The sequence below is a fragment of the Gossypium raimondii genome, chromosome 10 (genome assembly GCF_025698545.1).
Source record: "Gossypium raimondii isolate GPD5lz chromosome 10, ASM2569854v1, whole genome shotgun sequence".
NCBI lineage: Eukaryota > Viridiplantae > Streptophyta > Magnoliopsida > Malvales > Malvaceae > Gossypium > Gossypium raimondii.
Genome location: NC_068574.1, coordinates 881,735 through 905,615, shown reverse-complemented (window position 1 = coordinate 905,615; position 23,881 = coordinate 881,735). Strand labels below are relative to the sequence as shown.

Sequence of the window (23,881 nt, the reverse complement as noted above, 5' to 3'; positions counted from 1 at the left end):
CATCTAATTTAAATTCAAATTAACTCGAAAATAATATCGACTCAAACTTATAATGATAAAAAATTAAAGTAATTAAAACTTATACCGATACAATTCGAAAAAATTCAAACTTCAATTTAAAATAATCTAATGCAAAACATCTCAATTTAAAATAACCTAATGCCATGGACCACGAATCAAAGCCCACGATGAATGCATACAAAAAGTCACATGGAGGTCAACGATTAAATGAAGCTCAATTGACCCACATGAACTAGCCCGATTTATAGAACATGTAGAGAAACCTATCTACTTGAAGTGTTGGTGGTCTAATGAAACACTAAAGTAAAACTAGAGTTGCCATGTTGAATATTGCAAATCCTACGAGATAAGATTATATAGAGTTTAAATCCCTTAGGACTCTTATTTTGTAAATAGACTTTAATTTTGATGATTGATGTAATTTAGTCAGTATTGTTGGATTTGGGGGATTTCAACTTTAAATATAGGCGTTCTCCCTTATTTGTAAACATTTCATTCAAAGTTCTTATGACATTTTTTGTTCTTTTGTTACTTTTCCGCTTTGAGTTTGCTTCCACTTTATTTCGGTGACTTAAAGAATTTCCTTTGTAAATTCTCACTTTTGAGATTTAAGTTGACTTATGCAAATTTAAAGCTAAGTTTTTGGCTAAAGCTGCGGAATTTACAAGATTTAAGTTTTAGTCCTCTGACACTAAATACAACACAACACAACACAAATTTTTTAACCTACCCCTCCAAAAATTTATACTTTTCCGCTTTGAGTTTGCTTCCACTTTATTTCGGTGACTTAAAGAATTTTCTTTGTAAATTCTCACTTTCGAGAATTAAATTGACTTATACATATTTGAAGCTAAATTTCTAGCTAAAGCTACAGAGTTTACAAGATTTAAGTTTTAGTCCTGTGACACTAAACATAAGGCAACACAAATTTTTTAACGTATCACTCAAAAAATTTATAATTTTATATATGTACATGTCATTGAATTTGAAATGGTTTACATAAGCTGCTAACTTAATTACGAATATAATAATAGTCAACTATGAGCACTGTGTTGAAATTTCAACTTAACCTTTTCTTTTTCTTGCTTGTTCACCACGCATAACACCACACACCTTCTTAGCCCTTTGCTCGAAGACACCAAGAACAACCTGAAAGATACAACATCAGTCCAGGTTCCACGCGTGCCCTTTCCTCTCTCACAACCCAACAGCCTGCTTATATAAAGAGACCAGACCACCAACAATATCATGTTCCAACAAACAACTACTAGTACTTGTATCTTGCAAAAGAATCAGTCCTCAAAGTTGTGTAATCTTTTTTCAATGGCTTTCTTTTCAACCAGTTTCGTCGCTTGTTTTTTCTCTGGTTCTAATAAGGTAGCTTCCCAAGGAGAAGACACTCAACCATCATCATCAACCGTTAGTAAAGCAGGTAGTGATGCTAAATTGAAGGAAGGCAAGGCTAAGAACAACCCTCCTATTCCCATTACTTACTTCCCTATCGGATCAAAACTTTCCCTGTTATGAAAGCTGTTGGTCGAAGTAGTATAAGTTGGAATCCATCCTTTAAACGCTCATGTCCCGAGACAGACTGGTCTCAAGTCCGATGTTGGAGTTGAAACAGATGCTTACATGCATGTCAGCTTCTTTAAGAGCACGTTTTCTCTGTATTCTAATCAACTCTTTGTTTTTTCTTTTGAGAATTGTCTTAATTTGTTTTCATCTTCGACAATGTTAATAATGTTTGTTTAGGACATCTACTGTTAGAGTTTAGTGTATTCTTTTGTAAGAAATTTCATTTTTGTTGATATTTGGAAAAATTATTTTTATAACTCAAATGTGTCGCTGTATTTTTTCATTAAGAACGTGTGTTAAGTGCAAATTATTATAGATAAAATCAGATTAATGTAAGTTCAAGACCAAACCTAATTAAGAAACATCCATTATTCATACTCCTCTAATTTAATAAATTCAAATTAACTCGAAAATAATATCAACTCAAACTTATAATGATAAAAATTAAAGTAAAACTTATACCGATACAATTCAAAAAATTCGAACTTCAAATTAAAATAATCTAAACGCAAAACATCTCAATTTTAGATTAAGTATTTGGATAATGATATGTATGGGCAGCAGAAATTTAACATTTTTAAAGAGTTAAATTATAGTTTTGCTGTATATTAATTTAATATTTTATAAAATTTGAGGATTAAAGTAACAATTTTTCATTTTACGAGAGTCATACACCTTCGCCCCTGGCTTAGTAAAGAATATCATTTAATTCATCTTGTCATGACCCGATGAATAGCAAGATACCCGATGAATATCATTTAATGTTTTCCTCTTTCTATGCCCACCGTCTTCTAATGTAAGGATCCGTTAACTTGTATTTTTAAATTTGAAAGGGATTAAATTTTAAATAATTAAAGAGTATAAGTACCCATAGCACATTTTAATTTATTATTAAGTTGATATTTGAAGATGTAATTTATATAACTCAAAGTGTGTGGAGCTCAATTTATGTTGGAAAATTTGGCTGAATGAATTGACTAGGTCCTTAGCATTTGGCTGAACTATGCACTTCCATAGTTTTCAAAGTTCTTTGATGCGAATCAATTAGGGGAGGGTAATCTGTCTTATCAGTTAACCCAACGAATATTCTGTTGAATCAATCAACTTGCAAATTAATTAGTTATCGATTTAATTAAATCAAATTAACATTACTTACTTTGGTCAATTAAATTGATTGTCAAATGAAATGGTTCAATTAAAAAAAGCTTAAAGACTAAGAATCAGGGAGAAGTTAGACAAATTTTTTGGAGACGAGATTATGTTATATATTTTTATGGGAGTTAAAATGCGATTTCACCATTGTATTGGCTTATATTTTCACAGCTTTTTGAGAGACTAAATTGAGATTTTATTATTTTGGGGAGCTAAACTATAATTTTACTGTGAATTAACTTATAAATTTATAAATTTACAGGGTCTAAAACAAAAAATTTTAATTTTAGGTGGCCAATGTCCTTGTCTGGCCCCTCCCTTTGCCCTGCTAAAAATGAAATTTCAAAATAAATAAAAAAATACTAAAAACGATGTAATTGGAAAATGCGGATAAAATCTACAAGCATAGTATCTTGTACATAGACTTTAATTTTAACCGTTGATGTAATTTAGACAGTATTATTGAATTTGGGAGAGTTCAACTTTAAATAGAGGCGTTCTCCCTCATTTGTAAACATTTCATTCAAAGTTCTTATCGCTTTTTTGGTTCTTTAGTTACTTTTCCGCTTTGAGTTTACTTCCACTTTATTTCGGTGACTTAAAGAATTTTTTTTATAAATTCTCACTTTCGACAGTTAAGTTGACTTCTGCAGATTTAAAGCTAAATTTCTGGCTAAAGCTGCGGAGTTTACAAAATTTAAGTTTTAGTCCTGTGACACACAACACAACACAACACAAATTTTTTAACCTAGCCCTCCAAAAATTTATAATTTTATATATGTAGACGTCATTGAATTTGAAATGGTTTACATAGGCTGCTAACTTAATTACAAAGATGATAATAGTCAACTATGAGCACTGTGTTGAAATTTCAACTTAACCTTTTCTTTTTCATGCTTGTTCACCACGCATGAAACACCACACACCTTATCCCTTTCCTCGAAGACACCAAGAACAACCTGAAAGCTACAACATCAGTCCAGGTTCCATGCATGTCCTTTCCTCTCTCAAAACCCAACAGCCTGCTTATATATATAAAGAGACCAGACCACCAACAATATCATGTTCCAACAAACAACTACTAGTACTTGCCTCTTGCAAAAGAATCAGTCCTCAAAGTTGTGCAAGCTAACCCTAATTTTTTCATGGCTCTCTTGATCAGTTTCTTCAGTTGTTTCTCTGGTTCTCAACGAGAGAAGGTTTCACCGTCGTCGATCAAAGCTAACACTGCTAGTAATGCTAAATTGAAGGAAAGCAAAGCTAAGAAAAGCCCACCAATTCCGATGAGTTACTTCCCTATTGGATCGAATTTTTCTCGTTTGTGAATATCAGCTTCTCCAAGGGCACCTTTATCCTATATATATTCTATGAACCCCCTTTTTATGTCTATTTATTGATTTTTTTCCATTTAATAAGCAATTTGTGTTACTGTCAAGTTATGTTGGAAATATTTGAAATTTCCAAGAAATTGAGATAATTCGTGAAATGAAATTATAATTAATATAATTTCTAAGAAATTTCTCATAATTCTTTTAGTTTAATTCTAAATTTATTTATATAAAATTATATTTAAATAATAATTTTCAATATAATTAATATTTCAAAAATAAAACAGCCCAAAAGCTTATATACTCAAGCAGCAAAAAACAAAAGGGTAAAAGGCTCAGCTTGCTCTAATGTTTTTGTTGGAAAAATAATAAAAATCTTTGTATTAGTTAGAAATTTCACAAGATTTGAAAGGAATATACAGTAATTTTACCATTTTTTTTTTCTGGTCAAGGCTTTTTCTTGCTATAAACTCTTATCTTTGTCGGTTCTTATCTGTTGGACGAATGGTAAAGAGTTTGATTCTCTTTAAGTAAAGTCTCTATTTCACGTTTTGTGAATATCCTAAAGCTTTTACTTATTTAAACATCTAATTTTGTTGGATTCTCAATTTAGTCAGAATACAATATGATTATTGAATACCAAAAATTCTCCGATAAAATATAATAATTTCCATTGAGCTTAAGAGATTTCATTTCAACTAACAATGTCTGGTGATCAAGAAAAATTGAGAAACCAAAAGTTGTCCCAATCGAAGTGTTTGGACCATCTATGAAATATAAGTTTAAAAATTATAGTTTCTCAAATTGAATTGGATTCTATTTTTATTTGATTTATAATTATTTTTAATTTTTATGATGTAAAATAAATATTTTATATATAAAACTGTGAAAATAAGTTAAAACACTATATCAAAATATCTTTCAAACACTATATAAGTCATTGATTTTTTTATTTGTTTAATATCTTTTATTGATTTTGAAACTTTATCCAAAATATAAAATAAAACTCATTTTATTAAAATGAGTCGTTTTTTTATATAAAAAATATAAAAATATTAATTAAATGTGAATGTGGGTTGAGAGATAATTATTTATGAAAATGAGTTGTTTTTAGCAATACCCGCCCGTGTTGCCTAACACGTTGGCAGCACTACCCTCCCTTTTGAGTGAATCATGTGATTTTAAAAAAAAAAAAAGAATTTTTTTTGTATCGTCACTGTGTCAAGCGGCATTGGTATGTATTTTTCCAAATGCCAGTGAAAATATGTGTATACTGATGGAAAAAATATATTTTTTTAATGGTATCGTCAGTGTGTCAGGAGGCGACACAGGCACAAGTGAAATTTAAAAAAAAAAAACCATAGTCAGAAAAAAAAACACAAAGCTGAGACAAAAACAAATTTAATGAGTGCCACCGGCGAGTCAAGTCGCATCACTGATAAATTTTAAAAAAATATTTTTTAATAGGTACCACCGGTGTGTCAAACTTAGGATGTTCAAACGATTAACTGAATTAATATTAATTGAATTAACTGAACTTTTTAATTCTTTAACCTTTAATTGAACCGAATTTTTTTCAAAAAAAATTAATCAAACCGAAATATTTCAATTAATTCGATCGTTAACTGAAAATTTTAAGGATGCTGCCTATTTTCTAGTTAATTGAACTATTTTATCTAACATTAATCATCACTCATGGCAAAGTATTCCCATATAAATTGGGTATTTTTTCCAGTTAAATTTGGTTATCTTTTCTCAGTTGAACTTTGAACAATCTAGGAATGTATTAGTCATATTAGAATTTTAATATTAGTTTAATTAAAGGGTCTCCTTAAGCCTAATTTAAGGAGTTCATATAATATCTTTACGCGAATTTTAATGAAAAGTTTTAGAGAAAATCTTTTAGAAAATTTTGTATTCGAGTTTTAGGTTTTGCTCTTCTAATATTATTTTCTCCTGCCGATTAGTAAATATTTTTTACTCATGATTTTTTTTTTTTTACAAGTAAATATTTGTGCGACCAATTCTTCTATTTTCATATACGGGAACATCCCCAAAAGTACACGTCATTGAATTTGAAATGGTTTACATAGGCTGCTAACTTAATTACAAAGATGATAATAGTCAACTATGACCACCAACAAACAACTACTAGTACTTGCCTCTTGCAAAAGAATCAGTCCTCAAAGTTGTGCAAGCTAACCCTAATTTTTTCATGGCTCCCTTGATCAGTTTCTTCAGTTGTTTCTCTGGTTCTCAAGTAGAGGACGGTTCACCGTCGTCGACCAAAGCTAACACTGCTAGTAATGCTAAATTGAAGGAAAGCAAAGCTAAGAAAAGCCCACCAATTCCGATGAGTTACTTCCCTATTGGATCGAATTTTTCCCGTTTGTGAATGTTTCTCGTTTAAACATATGCTTTGCGTTGTTGACCCTTGCATTTGCAAGCCTGTCAGCTTCTCCAAGGGCACGTTTATCCTATATTCTATGAATCCCCCCTTTTTATGTTTATTTATTGATTTTTTTTTCATTTAATAAGAAATTTGGGTTGTTGGCTGAAAATATTTGAAATTTCTAAGAAATTGAGATATATAATTCGTGCTATTAACTTTATCTTCTTATTTGTTGGATCGAATGGTAACGAGTTTGATTTCCTTTAAGTAAAGTCGCTAGTTCATACCTTGTAAATAGAGAAAACAATATCTTAAAGTTTTCCCCTATTTAAAGATCTAATTTTGCTCGATTCCCAATTTAGTCAAAATATAATAGTTTCCATTGAACTCAAGAGATTTGATTTGAATCAACAATATCTAATGATCAAGAAAAATTGAGAAACCAAAACTTATTCGAATCAAAATGTTTGGACTAAAAATTATAGTTTTCAAATTGAATTGGATTCTATTTTTGTTTGATTTATAATTAATTTTAATTTTATGATGTAAAATAATTATTTTATATTTAAAACTGTGAAAATAATTTCAAAACACTATATCAAAATATTTTTCAAACATAATATTATTTAAGCCATTGATTTTTTTATTTGCTTAATATTTTAATTGATTTTGAAAATTTATGAAATAATGTTCAAAACATAAAACAAAACTCATTTTATTAAAATAAGTCGACTTTTTTTATATAAATAATATAAATATATTAATTAATTACAAAAATGGGTTGGAGGACAAATTACTTACAAAAATTGGTTTTTTTTAATAGTACCCGCTGATACTGCTTGACACATCGGTGGCACCACCTTCCCTTTTCAGGCAATCATGGCTCAATCATGTGTTTTTTTTTAAATTAGAGCTACCACTAAGACAAAAAAATATTTTTTAATAAGTGTCGCCAGCGTGTCTGGTGCCATCACTAATAAATTTAAAAAATATTTTTTAATGGGTGTTGTCGATGTGTCAAGCGCACCAATACAATTAAAAAAAAAAAAGAAAACCAAGAAAAAAATTTTAATCTATTAGTGGTGCTACCGACGTGTCAGGCAACACCGGCAGTCCCGTGACGCTGTCAGGTGGCATCACCCACTATATATACCCCATCTTCGGCCAAAAATTTATTTTTGGTGAAATTTTTAGTTTTCGGTGAAGTTTTTATTGTCTATTAAAAAGAAAAAAGAACTGTACTTTAGACTGCAAAAATCAAGTTCGAGTTTATAAGGTTAATTTGTAATTATATTTTTTTAGTAAGATCTAATATTTTTTAAATAAAAGCTATTTTTTATTTGTTATTTATTTATAAATAATGATAAATAATTGGAAAAAGTGGGGATTTAAGCGTTTTTGGAGGCAGCCATGTGCCGACTGTTGGGACTTGCTTGGAAGTTGGAACAATCCATTCACACACGCGGAATTTAAATGGTGGCCGCTGATATAGCATTCTATCTTCGAAGGTCAAACGATGGGTCGTATTATTGGCTGACTACTTTGACCAAATAAATTAACAGCTTAAGGCTTGCTTTTTCATCCATGTGTACATGTAGTCAATGTCCAACCGCGGACCACGTCTAGATTGTGGAATTAATTAAGACCAAAGGTGTATGCCTTGCCGACAATTTGAGTAGTCAATGTTGCCAATTTCATATTTTAGAATAAAAGTAAGATTTTTATTTAAAAAATAAACGGGTTAGTTCTGAATACAAAATAAATTAATTTTTTATTAAGAATTTTAATTATTTTTTCTGTTTAAAACTAATATGACTGATAGAACAATCAAACAGTTACACATGACGTGCCATGTGTAACTTATATTAATGCAGAGACTAAGTTTAAAATAGTAAAAATAGATAGAATTTTTAACAGAAGAATCATCTTACTCTTGGATCTAACATAGAATGGCTAATTTACTCATTTTTCAAGTAGATGAGATAATATGTAAATTGACTTCTAGTATAATGACTTCCATGATAGTTTTACCTATATTTAGCTAGATAGAGAACTCAAATAAATATAAAATATATTAATAGGTATTCCACTAACCAACAATGTTATTAGAACCGGATCGGTTGGATGGTATATTAGTTTAGATAAAGTGATTAAATCGGTTTCTAAGTAAATCGTTTGAAACTTGTAAAAGTTAGAATCCACTTATTAAGATTAATATGTTATTTTCATTTAAATTTGTATTAAAAGTAATTTAAAAAAACATTAAATTTATGAGTTTCTAACTTGGAAGTAGTAATAATAATAATAATAATTCCTTAATGAAGCTCATAATTAGTGAGGAATGAGGACATGTTAGATTTGCTTAGCCTTCAAGCCTTGCTGTGCCTGTTAACCTTTATTCAGTTACTTTTTCTTTTTATTTTAAATTGAAACAAATAAAGAGAGAAGAAAGCTAAAAAGCTCATAAAGTTTTTATATATATATATATATATATATATATATATATATATATATATATATAAAATAAAAGAAAAGGGTTAATTCCATGAAAGATCCTCAAGTTATGATTTGGACTTAAATTAATCTCGAAATTTCAATACATTTTAATTTTGTCATTAAAGTATTATCATATCAATCTGATTCTTCGGTCGACCTAATTGCTAGTTAATGCATTAAATGTCAACTCAAGTATATTTAAAAACATAAATCAAATTTTAACTACTAGTTTAAATTTTAATTGACATTTAGTAACCAATTTGATTATTAGAGTGACAGAAAGATCTGATTAATAAAATAATAATCTAAAGAATCAATTAAACAAATTTAAAATTTATCGATAAATTTAAAATGTTCGAGGTAGTTAATCCTAAAGTAAAAGGTCTTTAATTTTTTTATTTAAAAAAAGATAAAACTCATCTTTCGGTTCCTCTTAATTTTGATATTAAGCAAATTGATTCTGTTAAAAAATTGAAACAATTTAGTCATTGTCGATTCTGAAAGTGAACAATCAATGGCGTTAATCTACTATTTTCTATCAATTGTACATAATGTTGATTACTATAATAACAAATTTAGCCATCAATTTTATATATTTCATGTAAATGTTGACATGATATGTATAAATATTGAGTGTTAAATTTGTTAAATCAGACTAAAATTGACCAAATGTGTAAATGTTACAAGCTAAATTTGTTAAATCGGGACAAAATTGACAAAATGTGTAAATTTTAAGGGTAAAATTTATTATTATACCAATAAAAATATTTATATTTTACGAAAAAGATTAAATTTACGATTAATTGTCTTAGTTGCTCGCTTTCCAAATTAACAATAATTAAATTGCTCTAACTTTTTCGACATAGACTGATTTGCTTAATATCGAAATGAACAGGGACTAAAGAGGTCTTTTTACCAAGAGAAAAAAAATAAAGAAAGAAATCAAATAAACTAAAAATTGAGGGACTTTTTAGAAAATTAACTAAAATACTTAAAGATCAAACTCGACGTTACGACCAAAGATTCATCTCCTTTTCATTTCATTGCTTGCTTCTTCTTCTTCTTTAAGCTCTCAAGCTCACACTGGTTCCTTACAAATTCACAATATTTAACTTTCAAACCATTCAATTAAGCAAAAAAGCAAAGAATTTGACCCTTTTTTTCCTTTAATTTTGACCCTTTTTCTCTGGATTCGTAAAAAAAAGGGAGTTTTAAAGATGTTTCAGTTATTGTTCATGGTGATATTCTCCGAGATGGCGGTGATCATGGTATTATCATTCAAAACACCGCTAAGGAAGCTGACTCTAATGGTTTTGGATCGGGTGAAACGTGGACGGGGACCGTTGATGGTGAAGACCGTGGCGGCAACGATAGCGGTAGTGATGATATCGAGCGTTTACAGCATGATGACGATCCAGAAGCGGTGGATCGATGATGGATCGGCTAATCCGACTGAACAGATCCTCATGGTCAAGCACCTTCTCGAAGCTACTCTAATGGGTAAATTAGTCCTTTTCTTCAAAATTTTCGAATCTAAGCTGCTTTTTTTTTTCATTGCTGGATTTCTTTTTTCACTTTTGTGTGGGAAATTAATTTTAGAATCTAAATTCATGTAGAATCTATTATTAGTGGTAGATTACGGCAGAGTGAAAAAAATTATGCGATAATTATATTTAAAAGAATTAAAATGAGTTTTAATAATTCTGCTACTGAGTTAGATTTTTGATTAATGGGTGACAGTAAATTAATCTCACAAGAGAATTTAATAGATTATTATTAGGGAATCTATAATTTTTGGGTTTGAATTGTCCACTATAATACTAATAATTTTTTTTATTTTAATATCAAAATTTGATAATTAGATTTATTTTAATCTCTGAATTTGGAGTTTGTCAAGATTAGTTGATATTACTAGTGTTATTAGAACATGATTGGATTAATAGGTAGCTACACCGGTTGGACAACAAACCAATCAGTATATTGGTCCAAATAAATGGGTTGAACCGATTGAACCGGAAACGGCTCGAAACCAGTAAAAATTGAAAACTGAGTAAAAAACAATAGTTGAATATGTTGAACCGGTTTAATTTTTTTAATAAAAAATTAATTGATTGATTAATTATTATTGGTCTAGTAGTTGAATCGATCAAACCGCTTGAATCAGAAACTAGTGGTCTAATTGGCTTAACCACTAGTTCAGTTATTAAAACACTATATGTGACACTCTAACATTGTACCACGGTCATTCTTTAAAATTTTATATAATTAAAGAAGAAGAAGAAAGAACCCTCTTAAATCTTATTAATATTGTTTTTTTCAACACCTCAAATTCAAGTTGTTTATGGTATAGGTGGCTAGATTGATGGAAGGATCTGATTAATATGATACTGATACTAATACTTTGAGATTCAATTAGAATATTTTAAAGTTTAGGGTCTAGTTTAGAATATGAGTGAGAGTTCAGGGATGTTGTGTATATATTTTTTGGCGATTAGGGACGTTGTAATTGTGATTTTAAGTGTTGGCAAGTATGTTGGTTCCTACTGCACCATTAACTTCTATTTTCATTGTTGGATACCTTATTGCAGGGGGAGTACTATTCCTAGCACTGATGATAGACAGATTGCACCATTATATCCGAGAACTTCGGATTCGAAGGAAGAGCATGGAAGCTATCAAGAAACAGGGTCCTGAGGATGGAAAGTCGAGCGGCTCCGACAAAGTTAAGGCCTTGGAGGGAGAAGTAACTACCCTGCAGGCAAAATTGAAGCAGCTAGAATCCGATCTCGAAACAAAGACAAAAGAAATGGATGCTGCAGAAGCTAATGCAGTTGCTTTAAGGAAACAGTCCGAAGGTTTTCTTCTCGAGTATGATCGGTTACTCGAGGAGAACCAAAACCTTCGGAACCAATTGGAATCTTTGGAACAGAGCCCGTCGCGTTCGGGGAATAAGAAGAATACTTGAGGAAAATGAGGACCTATGGTAAATTTTCTTTTTTCTTAAGTTTCATTATCGTTTCAATATCATTTTTAATATAGTTATGCAATGGATTTGTGGGTTGCAGCAGTTTAGTTTATATGATTCATGTATGAGTTTTGAAGTTTTTTAAGTGTGGACAGAAAAAAAAAATACAAAGAGAAAGAGAAAAAAAAAACGTTAGAGAAATTAAGCCTCTCTTTGTGTATTTTTTTGGGTTGATGTGTATGATTTAAGTAGGAATTAAAATGTTGAATGGATGAGTTTTTTTACTTGACATATTGATAAACATTAGTTTTGAGGTTTTGGGTTTCGTTTAATAAGTGAAAATTAAAATATCCAAAATATCATTTCATCATTAAATTAATGATGTGGGTTTGAACGCGTTGAAATACATTATCTTCTTATTTATGGAGGTGGAGAGGGGCTATGAGTATTCTTAAGTATTATGTTAAAAAGAGCAGATATGATTTTTAGGCCATGAATTTTGTTATCTAAGTTAATCTTTAAATTTAGTAATTGTTTCAACATTAGAGTTTGGATTTTTTTGTCCAATTTAATTCTAATATTTCCTTGGAAAACCTTAAAGTTCAGGTCTTAATATGATAATAATTGACAAGTTTAGGGATTAATTTGGACAAAAAAAAGTTTCAAGCTTCAATTTAAGATTAATTGTCTAGCTCATGTTCCAATATGAGAACAATTACCAAGTTTAGAGCTTAACTTGAATAAAAAAAATTCAGGCTTCGATATGAGAATGGTTGCCAAGTTCGGGCTCTAAACAATGATTTAGCCCTTGAATAATTGAATTATTAGAAAAAAAAAGATTAAATCACATTTTAGGGTTTAAACTTGAATTTTTTTAATCTAAGTTAAACTCTGAACTTGACAATTATTTTTAAGACTTGAAATTTTTTTATCCAAATTAATCTTTAAATCTCAATTTGAAAATAATTATTAAGTTAAAAAATTAACTTAAAAAAAATTCATGGAAACATTTTTGTAACCAAATTCAAACACTAAATTATGATTTAAAAGTCGGAAAAACTCAGAAATGGTCCAAATGGATAAATTTGTTCCAGCTATCAACCTCTCAGAGTTGGCAGGCAATAATTAAACCTACAATTTACCAAGGCTACATTCCACAAGACTTGTAATAAAAACAGAGCCTTAACACGGTTTCTACACATAAATTACTTGAAATGAGACAGCCTGCAAGCCTGTAAATAGCAATCACAACCATAAATGTTTCAAACCTTCTTTCCTACCATCTTTAAAGATGCTGCTCATCGGTTCCAACTTCGAATATGCAAATTAAATGTTTCAAACTGTCAAAGATTAATGTTACTCTCAACTCTTCAATTTGGATATTGATTATCACTTTAATTCATCGTAGTATCTAGACCTGTCCATGGGCCGAGCGGCTCGGCCAGGCCTGACGGCCCGCCCGAAATATGGGAGGGTTCGGGTAAAAATATAGGCCCGAAATATGGGTTTGGGCAAAAAAATGAGGTCCGTTTAAAAAATGAGCCGGGCTCAGGCTCAACTTTTTTGGCCCGAGCCCGGCCCGGCCCGAATATAATAAATATTTTTTTATTCTTATTTTTTAATTTTAAAATACTTTAAAAATATTTTTATTTTTATTTTTAAAATATTTTTTGTGTTTATTAAAAATCGGGCCGAGCCTGGGCAAAATTTTAGGCCCATATTTTGGGCCGGGTCGGGCCCAGGCCTAAGAGTCGGGCCGAAATTTTTTTCCAGGCCCGACCCGGCCCAACCCATGGACAGGTCTAGTAGTATCCATTTCCTTTGTCAATTTATTTTACTTTTGATTAATATAATTGTCCTCGTTGTTTACATATTTTATTAATTCTGTCCTAATTTTTAAAAACTATACAAATTAAACCATATATTTATACATTCTGTCAATTTGTTCCTGATTCTAAATTTCTTAATATTAGATCAAGACCAAAATGAAAGAATTTGTAAATGTTGAAGGTTAAATCTATTCTTATACCAATCAAAAGTAGGATAAAGTAGCGGAAAAATAAATATCGTGATTAGTTGTCTCTAGTTACTTATTTTAGAAATTGATACTATCTCATTTTTTAGAGGGGATCAGTTTACTCAATATCAAAATTAATCGCCAACTACTAAGCATTAAGATCAATATCAACTTAACTCTACTCACAAGTTAAAAGTTCCATCTTCGGATATTCATAAATCTCATCATTCTTAACCGCGTCATCAACCACACACAAATGAACGCACTCTACGTAATGAGAATACCAATAACCGGTTGGTATCTTTTCATGTTTAAGGATGTGGGTTTGGATCCATAAAGTTGTATTTTGGATGTGACAGAACTTTGAAGGACTTATGAGTCAATAAATATGAACTTAGAATCCCAATAACTACAACTGGTAAAATTCCATTGAAAGTATATCTATCATTACAGTAATTCAATTTCGTACATAAGATAAAAGTCACATATTCGCATGCCTTGAATGAACTTGTTTTACACCCACTCTCAAAATTATTACAAGTTTTTGGCCCACTAATCTCTAAGCCTAAGCCATAATCGTCATTCATGTGAGGTTCATCCATATTATTACTGCTAACCCACGCTTCTTCTTCTAAACTACCATTACTTCTAACAGTTACCCAATTTTCATCACAATCCCAATTAGGCATTCTCAAAGAGAAAACCAGATCGTCTTCAACCAATAGCTGAATCCTTTTCATCAAACACTTGGTGGGGGAACATGGTTTCTTAGAAAGAATCTGATTTGTATCAATTTCTTCCATTGAATCCCATAATTGTCGATTCAATACGCTGGTGGGTGTCTCAGATTGAGACCCATCTCTTCCATTTGCTGCAAATTTCGATTCATTCACGAACTCATGAGCTAGAAGTTGAATTACAGACCATCTTTCAAAAGGGTTTCTTTTTAAACACTTGGTTAAGAAATCCTTTGCTTGCTTCGAAATATTATTGGGTATTTCAGGCACATCAGATGAGAATCCGATTCGGTATAAGGCCGATAATGGGTCATCGACGTCAGGCCATGGGGCTTTTCCGGTGGCCATCTCGATAACCGTACACCCAAGCGCCCATATGTCAGCTGGGAACCCTTGTTGTTCCCCACGCGCCACCTCCGGTGCCATGTAAAGAGGCGTACCGGAAACTGACGACGACACTCCATTAACTCGCTTAGCACAACCCAAGTCGGCGATTTTCACCCCATCATCGTCGGTGACCAAAATATTCCGGCCCTTGATATCACAATGCACAATCCCATTACCGTGAAGAAACCGGAGACCCAATAAAATCCCGCGAGTGTACGATCGGACCGTCGCCTCGTCCAGGCCACCACCGTGCTTTTCAATCGCATCCAAGACGGTGCCCTTCGGCGCGTATTCCATCAAAAGATTATACAAAACCTTACCATTTTCCGATGAAACATCGCTCCCTTTATAAGCTACGACATGGGGACAGCTTAATGTAGACAGAATCCTCTGTTCCCTTTTAAGAGATTCAGCTCGGTAAAGCTCAGAGGACTTAACGGCAAATACATCACCCGAGTAGTTATCAGTAGCGACGGAGACGACGGAGGTGGAGCCACGTCCAATTGTTCCGCCACGTGTCCAGTCCATTTTATATTAAAAAAAAAAAAAAAAGAAGTCTTGAATCTTTGTGAGTTGAATGGTGTGAGTATTTATATGCAAAATCTTTGTGGGTTTAGTTAGGTAAAGGTTTTAGCTTTAATTGCAATAAGAGAGAAAGGTCTTTTTTCCTATGGCCAATGGGCGGCCAGGTTTCTCTTCATGTTGTACCGACAGCGATCCACGTGGCAAAAGTAGAAGCTTTGGCCGACTGGACGGCGGATTTGCTCACAATGCTTAGCTTATAGCCAGTTAGGCAAAGATTCATATGGTGGCACGTGGTAAATGAGTTGGCAGATTGGCCTGTATTTAAAAGTTGGTCTTTGGTGCAAATACAATGGCCACCTCAAGATGTTGGCCCTTGCTTGTGGTAGTTACCTTATTTTAGGGTTAATTTCACTAATAGTTCAAATTTAAGAGTAGTCCTAAATTTGAAAAATGTTCCAATTAAGCTCTTAAAATCTTAATACTGTACCAATCACGTTCTTATATTGACTTAATTGTCAATTTAAACGCAACATATTAATAACACAAAGATTGCATGGACAATTAAAATTTGATGTTTTTTGACTTGTCAGATTTAAGAAGTATATATATGTTTACAATTTGAGTCACGTGGTTTTAATATGATTTAAGTCATTTAATATTTAAGCTAATGGTTAAGCTCATAGAATGACCTAAGCGATACGATAATAATCCATTAAGTACTCAATTTGAATACTATAAAATTTAGGATCAATTTAAAATATGAATCATAGTTCGAAAATGCCTAATGCAAATAACCCATTACTTGTATTTTATCTAATCTAATCCGTACTACAGTGGTGGACTATATAAAGTGGTTTACTTAGATGCTTAATTAAAATGATAAAAATATGTAGACTACTTTAAGAGAAAGTAAACGCTTCCTTATCAATGGTTCATGAATCAAGATATTTTTTTATTTTTGCAAGAAATTTAAAAGTAAAGTATGGATCATAATTAATACATGATTGATGAATTAGAACTAGAATCAATTTGATACAAAGTACATCTTTAAATTAGATATATCTTAACAAAACCTAGACTTAAACTTGAATACTTTTTTGTCAATACTACCAAAAGCCTTACTAGTCATTTTAAATAAGTCAAAAATTATGAAAACAGAGGCGATGTTCGGATTGGCAAGGAACTTAGCTGCTCTCCTTAATTTTAACCTTAAAAAATTTCATCCCAAAGATAATAATCCATTTTAGAAATGGTTAAATGTTTGAACAATGTTCATATACTCAAGCAATTGGGTAGTTCACTAAATGCTAGTACCCAACACCTAACAACCTAATGACATGGCACTCTGCAGTCTGCACCCATGGTAGCTAAATTATTAGATGCGCTGGGTTAGTTGGTTTTGTATCTTTCGGATTGTGGGTGAAGTTTTACAAGAGAACCCCAATGCCAAAAAAGGTGAAGGCTTTATTGTGAAAAAAGGCAAAAGGATTGGTGGGGTTGGAATTTAGTTGAGAGAAGACAGGGCAGTGACCTAATAAAGCTATCCCAACTCATATTCTCCAACCCACTCTTCTTCATTCATAATCCAAATTTTATTGGTTTGGTTGGGTAGTGGGTTACCATCTTTAAATTTTAATTGCTTTGGAGTTATACACGTGTGAACTGGGGTTAGTTGGGTTAATTTCAAATCAAGTTTATCTAAATCAGGTCGATTCTGGGTTTAACTCATTTCAAGTTTGAAATATCATATCAAATTTACTAACAAAATTTAGAAATTTCAAGTGTATTTTAAGTTATTTTCTGAATAAGTAACTTTTGAATTGAGTTTATTTGGAACAAGTTAATTATGCTTTCAAAAGCAGATTGTTTTAGAATGGGACTATATCAGACTCCATAAATTTGTCAATCTTGAATTCAGATAAAATGGATCTAACTTATTGACTCTTTTTTTGTCATAAAATCCACTAGCGTGGGTGCCTTCGTTGGCACCTCAAATGAAGTCCTTTTCAAGTGAAATTCCCAGCTAGGGTGTTGTTTTCTGCATCGTTGTCGCCTTTCTTTTCCTTTCGGTTTTGTCTACATCCGAAGCATTATTATTTTATTGGCACACTTTTATTGAATGTGCCAAATGATATTTCAACATACTTGCTCGTTAAGTGTTAATATCTTAGTCCAGAAGAAACTCATATAAGGTGTGTATGCTTAAAGTATAAGCATTGTAACTACAATCCAAAAGTAAGAATTCTTTTTAATATTTTGGCTTGAGATGCCATTCTATGATTTTTATAATCAAACATGTAGATATAAAGCTTATGAACAAACACGTAGGCATATATCTTGAGGGAAAAGCTTATGAACAAACACGTAGATTTCCTAGGAGAAACTACATAATTACAATGTTCTTTCTAAAAGGCAAAAGAAAAATCTTTAACTAAAAGTAATATCAACTCAAAATCACTAACATACTTACGTTTTCGTCGTTTAAAATAAAATAAAATAATTTACCAAAAACTTTTATTAATCACTAAGTTGTTAAACTCATTACTGTGCATCATTCAAAATTCTCCATCCTACACTTATTCTACATTTAACTTTTTTAAAATGAAATTTAATTTTTTAATAAAGCAATCTTAAACCGTCAAATCTGTAGTCAAGTTATGTTACATCTAAAGCATAGTTTACTCCTTAATAGATAATCAACTGTACAGTACTTGCAGCTCATTATAAGAATTTAACAACCCAACCCAAGACTTAAACGGAAACTTAAAAAATAATAATAATAATTTAATGAGTTAAACGAAAAATTTTCAAATAATTCAGTAATATCATAATTTTTCAAAATTAAATAATTAAAATAAAACTTATATTAATAAGTGTCAATAAAGTTAAATAATTAAAATAAAAATTTACTCATAATTTAATATCCTTCAATATAATTTACCCAAACAAACCTAAAATAACATACGTCTATAATGACCTAAACCCGAATTTGAAACTCGGGTCTAAAATAACTTGAAAATAAGTTGAATCTAATATAATTCGAATAAATTAATCCTAAATAGGATAACGATTCGAATCTAAAACATGACCAAACCTAAAATAGATCCAAACCTCAAACTACTTTAGAAATTCTAAAATATGTATTAATTAACCCACCAAAAATATAACCAGACGCATGAAGTTTGCTTCCTCTGCCCTTACCTTGAAGATTGTTCTAAGCACTATAAGCTGATTAATTAAAAGGCAATAATGAGGAAGAAATAGGTATGGAAACTGATAAGTATCTTTGACCACTGATTACAAAACAAAGCAGCAAATCCAAATTTCAGCCATGGTTAAACATCACAGAGCAGCGACGGAAATATTTACAAGCAACACAACACTATCTTTACGTAATGGAGGCTGAGAGAGCCAGTGACTCCATGTCTCCAACCATCTTTATATAAAGTTATACCTAACACAGTAATGGGTGGACAGTTGAAGAAAACTCAGTTGCCCCATTCCATGGTAAGGTATTTTTATGCCGCCTCGGCAAAGCCAACTCTCTCTTTACCGAAATCGAACACGGTGTGGTAGCGGCCCATGAAAACATCTCCCAAAATCCTGCATCAAATAAAACATGAACAATTTGGACTAATGTTAAGGAGGATCGAATTAAGTCGAACAAAATCATAATTTGACCATTAGAAAAATTACCAGAGGGGTCCACGAGGAGGAGGAACATCCAAAGCAGTAAAGCCACTGATGCACTGAGCTTGAGGACCTTCACCCACCTTGAGAATATACTATTGCACCAATAGAGATATAATTAACATCAGTAGGACAAGTTTTCAACTATTGATATAGTACAAACACAAAATGAGGACCGGTTTTACCTCTTCAGGGGAAAGGTCGAAAACTTTGTCACCGATAGTGAAGGAAACAGTTGGCATGGACGATAGACTTCCACATTCAACAGCAGATTCTCCCATCGGACTCGGCATACGGTCACATAGCTGCATAAGTATCAAATTGAAGAAAGAATCAGACATTGGAAGGAATGCAATCACGAATTATTCAACAAGCACCGCGTCTATTATGTTACCTGATTGACGTAGTTCAATATGACGTCTAGAGTTTGATTCTGCTTTAATTGGTTCTGCATCCAAACAACAGCCATCTCACAAGCAGGGCACATAGCATTGAATTGAACTCCAGATGATTTGCCGTTGCCCTCTTCCACCACACTCTCAATGCCCATGCTATACAAACACATTTGAGCACACCATTAGTTTACCGCTTAAACAAGGTAGCAATACGGTATTAAAGCACAATGAACAGATAAAGAACTTCAGGGTCTGACCTAACGCCATGAGCTCCATCAAAAGTGCACAATCCAATTTGGGAGCAGATTTTCTGTGGTTGTGTCTGTTGGGAAGTTTACAACAAATGGATACAAATTAATTGCAACTTTATATTAAAATTAACATTCTGAGTAAAACTAGAATTCACCTCAGCTAAAAGTAGATCGATGATGGTTTGCCCGTACTGTTGAACCACTGCCTTGCACTCCTGACTAACTACTCCAGTGGCTCCAATTGCATGGTTTATCATGGTTACCACAGTCTGCACCAAGACAAATAAACGGTCGGGAATCATATCAATAACCAGTTTAACAAGTAAAATAAACAGGAGGAGCTTGATTAGCACTATGAAAGACTTCCCCTAGTCCTTAACATTTATCTTTACACACCATTATTCTATTGCAAAAATAATTTGAAGCCCAGGAAAAAATGACTTGAAACCACCTTGTTTTAATCTGTTAAACAAGAGACTGATCAAAAGATCCAACAATGAAGCATTATGGCTTACCGTTGGACCTGCAAGCAAAGAAGTTCCAGAATCTGCAATTGCCGCACAGCCGCCAGCACAAAATCCTGAATAACATATGCCCAGGTAAAAATCAGAAAATTTAATGCCAAGAAACGTTGTTGATTGAAAGAAAGTAACTAATGAGCTTCAAGTATTCCTTTATCCCACTTGGCATTGGAAGAAACATACCAGTTGGCTTGTCACCAATAAGAACATCACCCATATCAAACTGTCAAAAAGAAGAGATAATTAAGAAATATGAAAAAGACAACTAAGTACAAATCATTCATCTGCACGTAATAATTTAAGTTTAAAAGGTTAACCTGCCAATATCCCTTTTGTGTTACAGGGACATATGTGTGTTTTCCTTTGTAATGGTCCGGATCAACCCCACCAAACACAATTTCACCACCCACTTCTTCCCCTACATTGCGGTTAAGCCAAAATGAAAATACTGGTTCCTTGATAAGACCCTGTTTGAGCATGTTGTACCTGTAAAACAAACAAGTGTTCCCAGATAAGCACATAACATTAAGAGAAATCTTAAATAGCCAATAAAATTGAAAAGGAAAAATACCACACTGGGACAGCTTTCCCAACTGAAATCTCCTTAAACCCAAGTCCTAAAATCCCATCAAACTTGGCCGCCAAAAATATAAGACCTGGCTCCTTAGTAGTCTCAATAAATTCCTGATAAAGAAAACAATTACTAGGTTAGCTTTCATGTGCAGATGAAATAGAAGAAGATTAGCTCCACTTACCTGATCTTCCACAACCAAGTTACCAACTTGGACATTGTCATAACTAAAGAAACCAGAAATAGCTCCAGTGCCATACTGAATAGATGCAGGTTTCCCTGCACCAGGAGAACAGACGAGCATAATTCAATTTATCAAGTGAGCCTACAAGAAAACTGTAGCAAGAACGTAGTGCAATTTCATTAATACTAGGCCAGAAAAACATGCATAATGTCGTGAGTTGTAGGAACTAGGAACCCATCTTCTTACTGAAGCCAAACCTACCAGGAATAGACCAACCAAAGAAACAACCATACATTACACAGCAATTATGATCGACCTAGGTGCATGTACTTAAAGAATATCAGAGATCATTACTTTGAAAAATAATTATTTCACACATCACCATTCAAATTAATAAAATCAGGAACTTGATATTGTTCGTATGCCCTTAAAATCAAGAAGAACAAGTTTCTAAAACAATTATGAGTGCCGTAAAAAGAGAAGACGTACCATTCTTCTTATATGTTTTTGACTCACTTGCCTTGTACTTGGAATGGAAGTAGCATGCAACCTGCACCATAATGAAAGAACATAAATCCTTTGCCCGGAAACATGTCTGCTTCCCCAACTATCAAGGCAAATAGTTTTTTTCCTGTACATTCATGGTAAACTTAAATGCAGGGGCTCACCGAAAAATAGCACTTAGATGATGGCACCCACAAATTTGAGCTGCCAGTGTCAAATATCACAGTGAACTTTTGTGGTGGAGTTCCTACACCAATCTCACCGTAGTACTGAGCATCCATGTAGTTCTTCAAGGCAACAATATCTGTGTCCTCATGGTCTCCGAGATTATTATGGAGGCCATACTTTTCTTGCATTGATGCTATGAGAGCCTGTCGATCCTCAGACTCAAGCCGGGAAGCAAGTCGGTTGTTTGGATCAAATTTCTTCTTTTTCAGCCCAATTCTAACCAGCCCATCATCGGATGCAGTCACGACAGAAAGCAAAAGAGACGAGACGAACAGTGACAGCACAACCACGTTCATAGACATTCCCATATTAACCTATATAGCCACATTGAACAATCAGTTGTTAGATAACAAACAGAAAGGCAAAGAATTAGATATATCATATATCCACTTATGCATGATGAAGAAACGCTAATATCAACACCCATCTGCCATAACTTCGAACCTGGCAATTTATAAATTCCTAAAATCCTATAAAAACATCAAAACATCTTAAACATTTTATTGTTTTCAGCTTATATAGTTTCCTGCATACAAAAAATTTAAAATATATATATATATATCTTTTCAATTTTAACCTGCTATATAGCTAGTTAGCACTAAGAAGAAACAAAGTTCAACAACTATATATTTCTTCAAAATTCATACTAGATCCTCATCCTCACGTCAGCTCAACCAATTCGATTCCTCACACCCCGTCAACTAGATGGTTAGCAAATAAACCTATATTTCAAATTTCGAATTCGGAGTAAACAAGAAAATAAAAAGAGTGAAAACAAGTCTCATTTACAGGTTAAACAGCTAAAGCTAAAAGGAAAACGAAATAAATAAAAATAAAAACCTCTAGCTAAATTAAACTACAAAGAAGCATGCATCGGTAATAAGAAAAGCATAATCGAACATGATCTAAACTGATCAACACAAAAAATTAACCTGCTATATAGCTAGTTACAACTAAGAAGAAACAAAGTTCAACAACAATATATCTCTTCAAACTCCATACTAGATCCTAATCCTCACGTCAGCTCAACCAATTTGATTCCTCATTTACCGTCAAACAAATAACTAGCTAGTGAAAACAAGTCATCATTTACAGGTTATAGTCACTGAAACTCCATTCAAGCCTTGATTCAACATGATCAAACAACAGAAAAAAAATAAATAAAAAAGTCTCTAGCTAAATTAAACTACAAAGAAGCATGCATCGATAACAAGCAAAGCATCATCTAACAAGGTCAAAACCGATCAACAAAATATCAACATAAAATACACCAAAAAATATTTTTAAAAAATACGAAAAATTAAAAAGAAAATGGAGGACCAAGAAAGAACGATGCTCACCGCTTTAGACTAAAACAAACAAGAGAAAGGTAAAGTATGGTGACGTGAGGAAATTGAAACAAAGAGCAAACAAATATATAGAGAATCCCAAGAATGAAACAGAAAGGAACATTAAGCTACCTGTCAAATCCCTAGATCCGATGGGGTCCGACTCAGCAAACCCGATATTTAAGTTCCTAGACCCGGTGCGGTCCGACTCAGCAAACCCGATATTTAAGCTAATGATTCCATTGTTTAATCTGAGCCGTTGATCTTTATCGAGGGCTGTCGTTTTAACGGTTAAGATAAACATGGGGGGATAACAAGGCACACGATTTGTCTCGTTTCTCGGACCATTTTACTATAATGAGTAAAAGTTAACAGCTTAAGGCTAAGGGCAATGGTTCCATGCTTTTGAGTGTTGGTGTTTTTGAATATCTATGCCTTTAATCTTTGTGAATTGATGGCGGTGATGAAGAAATGAACGGTTGTGATGCTTAAAATTAATGGAATTTAATTAATAGGTTAAAACTGAAACGACTACGTGGCGGTAAAAGCCATACTTTTTGGACTCTAATAATATTCGTTAACATTAACGCACTACTGTTAGTCGTTAAAACGTC

At 32.3% G+C, this 23,881-nt stretch overlaps 3 protein-coding genes across 3 annotated transcripts; 1 reads left to right on the top strand and 2 right to left on the bottom strand.

Annotated features, from left to right (window-relative positions):
• The first annotated feature begins 9,978 nt into the window (after positions 1–9,978).
• Positions 9,979–12,220, top strand: LOC105777509 (uncharacterized). The gene is made up of 2 exons (XM_012600824.2): positions 9,979–10,464; positions 11,553–12,220. Exons 1-2 carry the CDS (start codon positions 10,182–10,184, stop codon positions 11,927–11,929), a joined length of 660 nt encoding a protein of 219 aa, XP_012456278.1. The 5' UTR covers positions 9,979–10,181; the 3' UTR covers positions 11,930–12,220.
• A 2,022-nt stretch (positions 12,221–14,242) lies between these two features.
• Positions 14,243–15,780, bottom strand: LOC105778141 (mitogen-activated protein kinase kinase kinase 18). Its single transcript, XM_012601767.2, has one exon. The coding sequence runs from the start codon at positions 15,596–15,598 to the stop codon at positions 14,258–14,260; it is 1,341 nt and encodes a 446-aa protein (XP_012457221.1). The 5' UTR covers positions 15,599–15,780; the 3' UTR covers positions 14,243–14,257.
• Positions 15,781–18,860: 3,080 nt separating this feature from the next.
• Positions 18,861–23,436, bottom strand: LOC105776997 (aspartic proteinase A1). The gene is made up of 14 exons (XM_012600013.2): positions 23,280–23,436; positions 21,876–22,253; positions 21,697–21,757; positions 21,208–21,302; positions 21,024–21,136; positions 20,770–20,938; positions 20,636–20,675; positions 20,447–20,511; positions 20,087–20,200; positions 19,938–20,002; positions 19,680–19,836; positions 19,471–19,590; positions 19,292–19,380; positions 18,861–19,198 (listed from the first exon to the last, which is right to left on the bottom strand). Exons 2-14 carry the CDS (start codon positions 22,245–22,247, stop codon positions 19,114–19,116), a joined length of 1,545 nt encoding a protein of 514 aa, XP_012455467.1. The 5' UTR covers positions 22,248–22,253; positions 23,280–23,436; the 3' UTR covers positions 18,861–19,113.
• Positions 23,437–23,881: the final 445 nt, after the last annotated feature.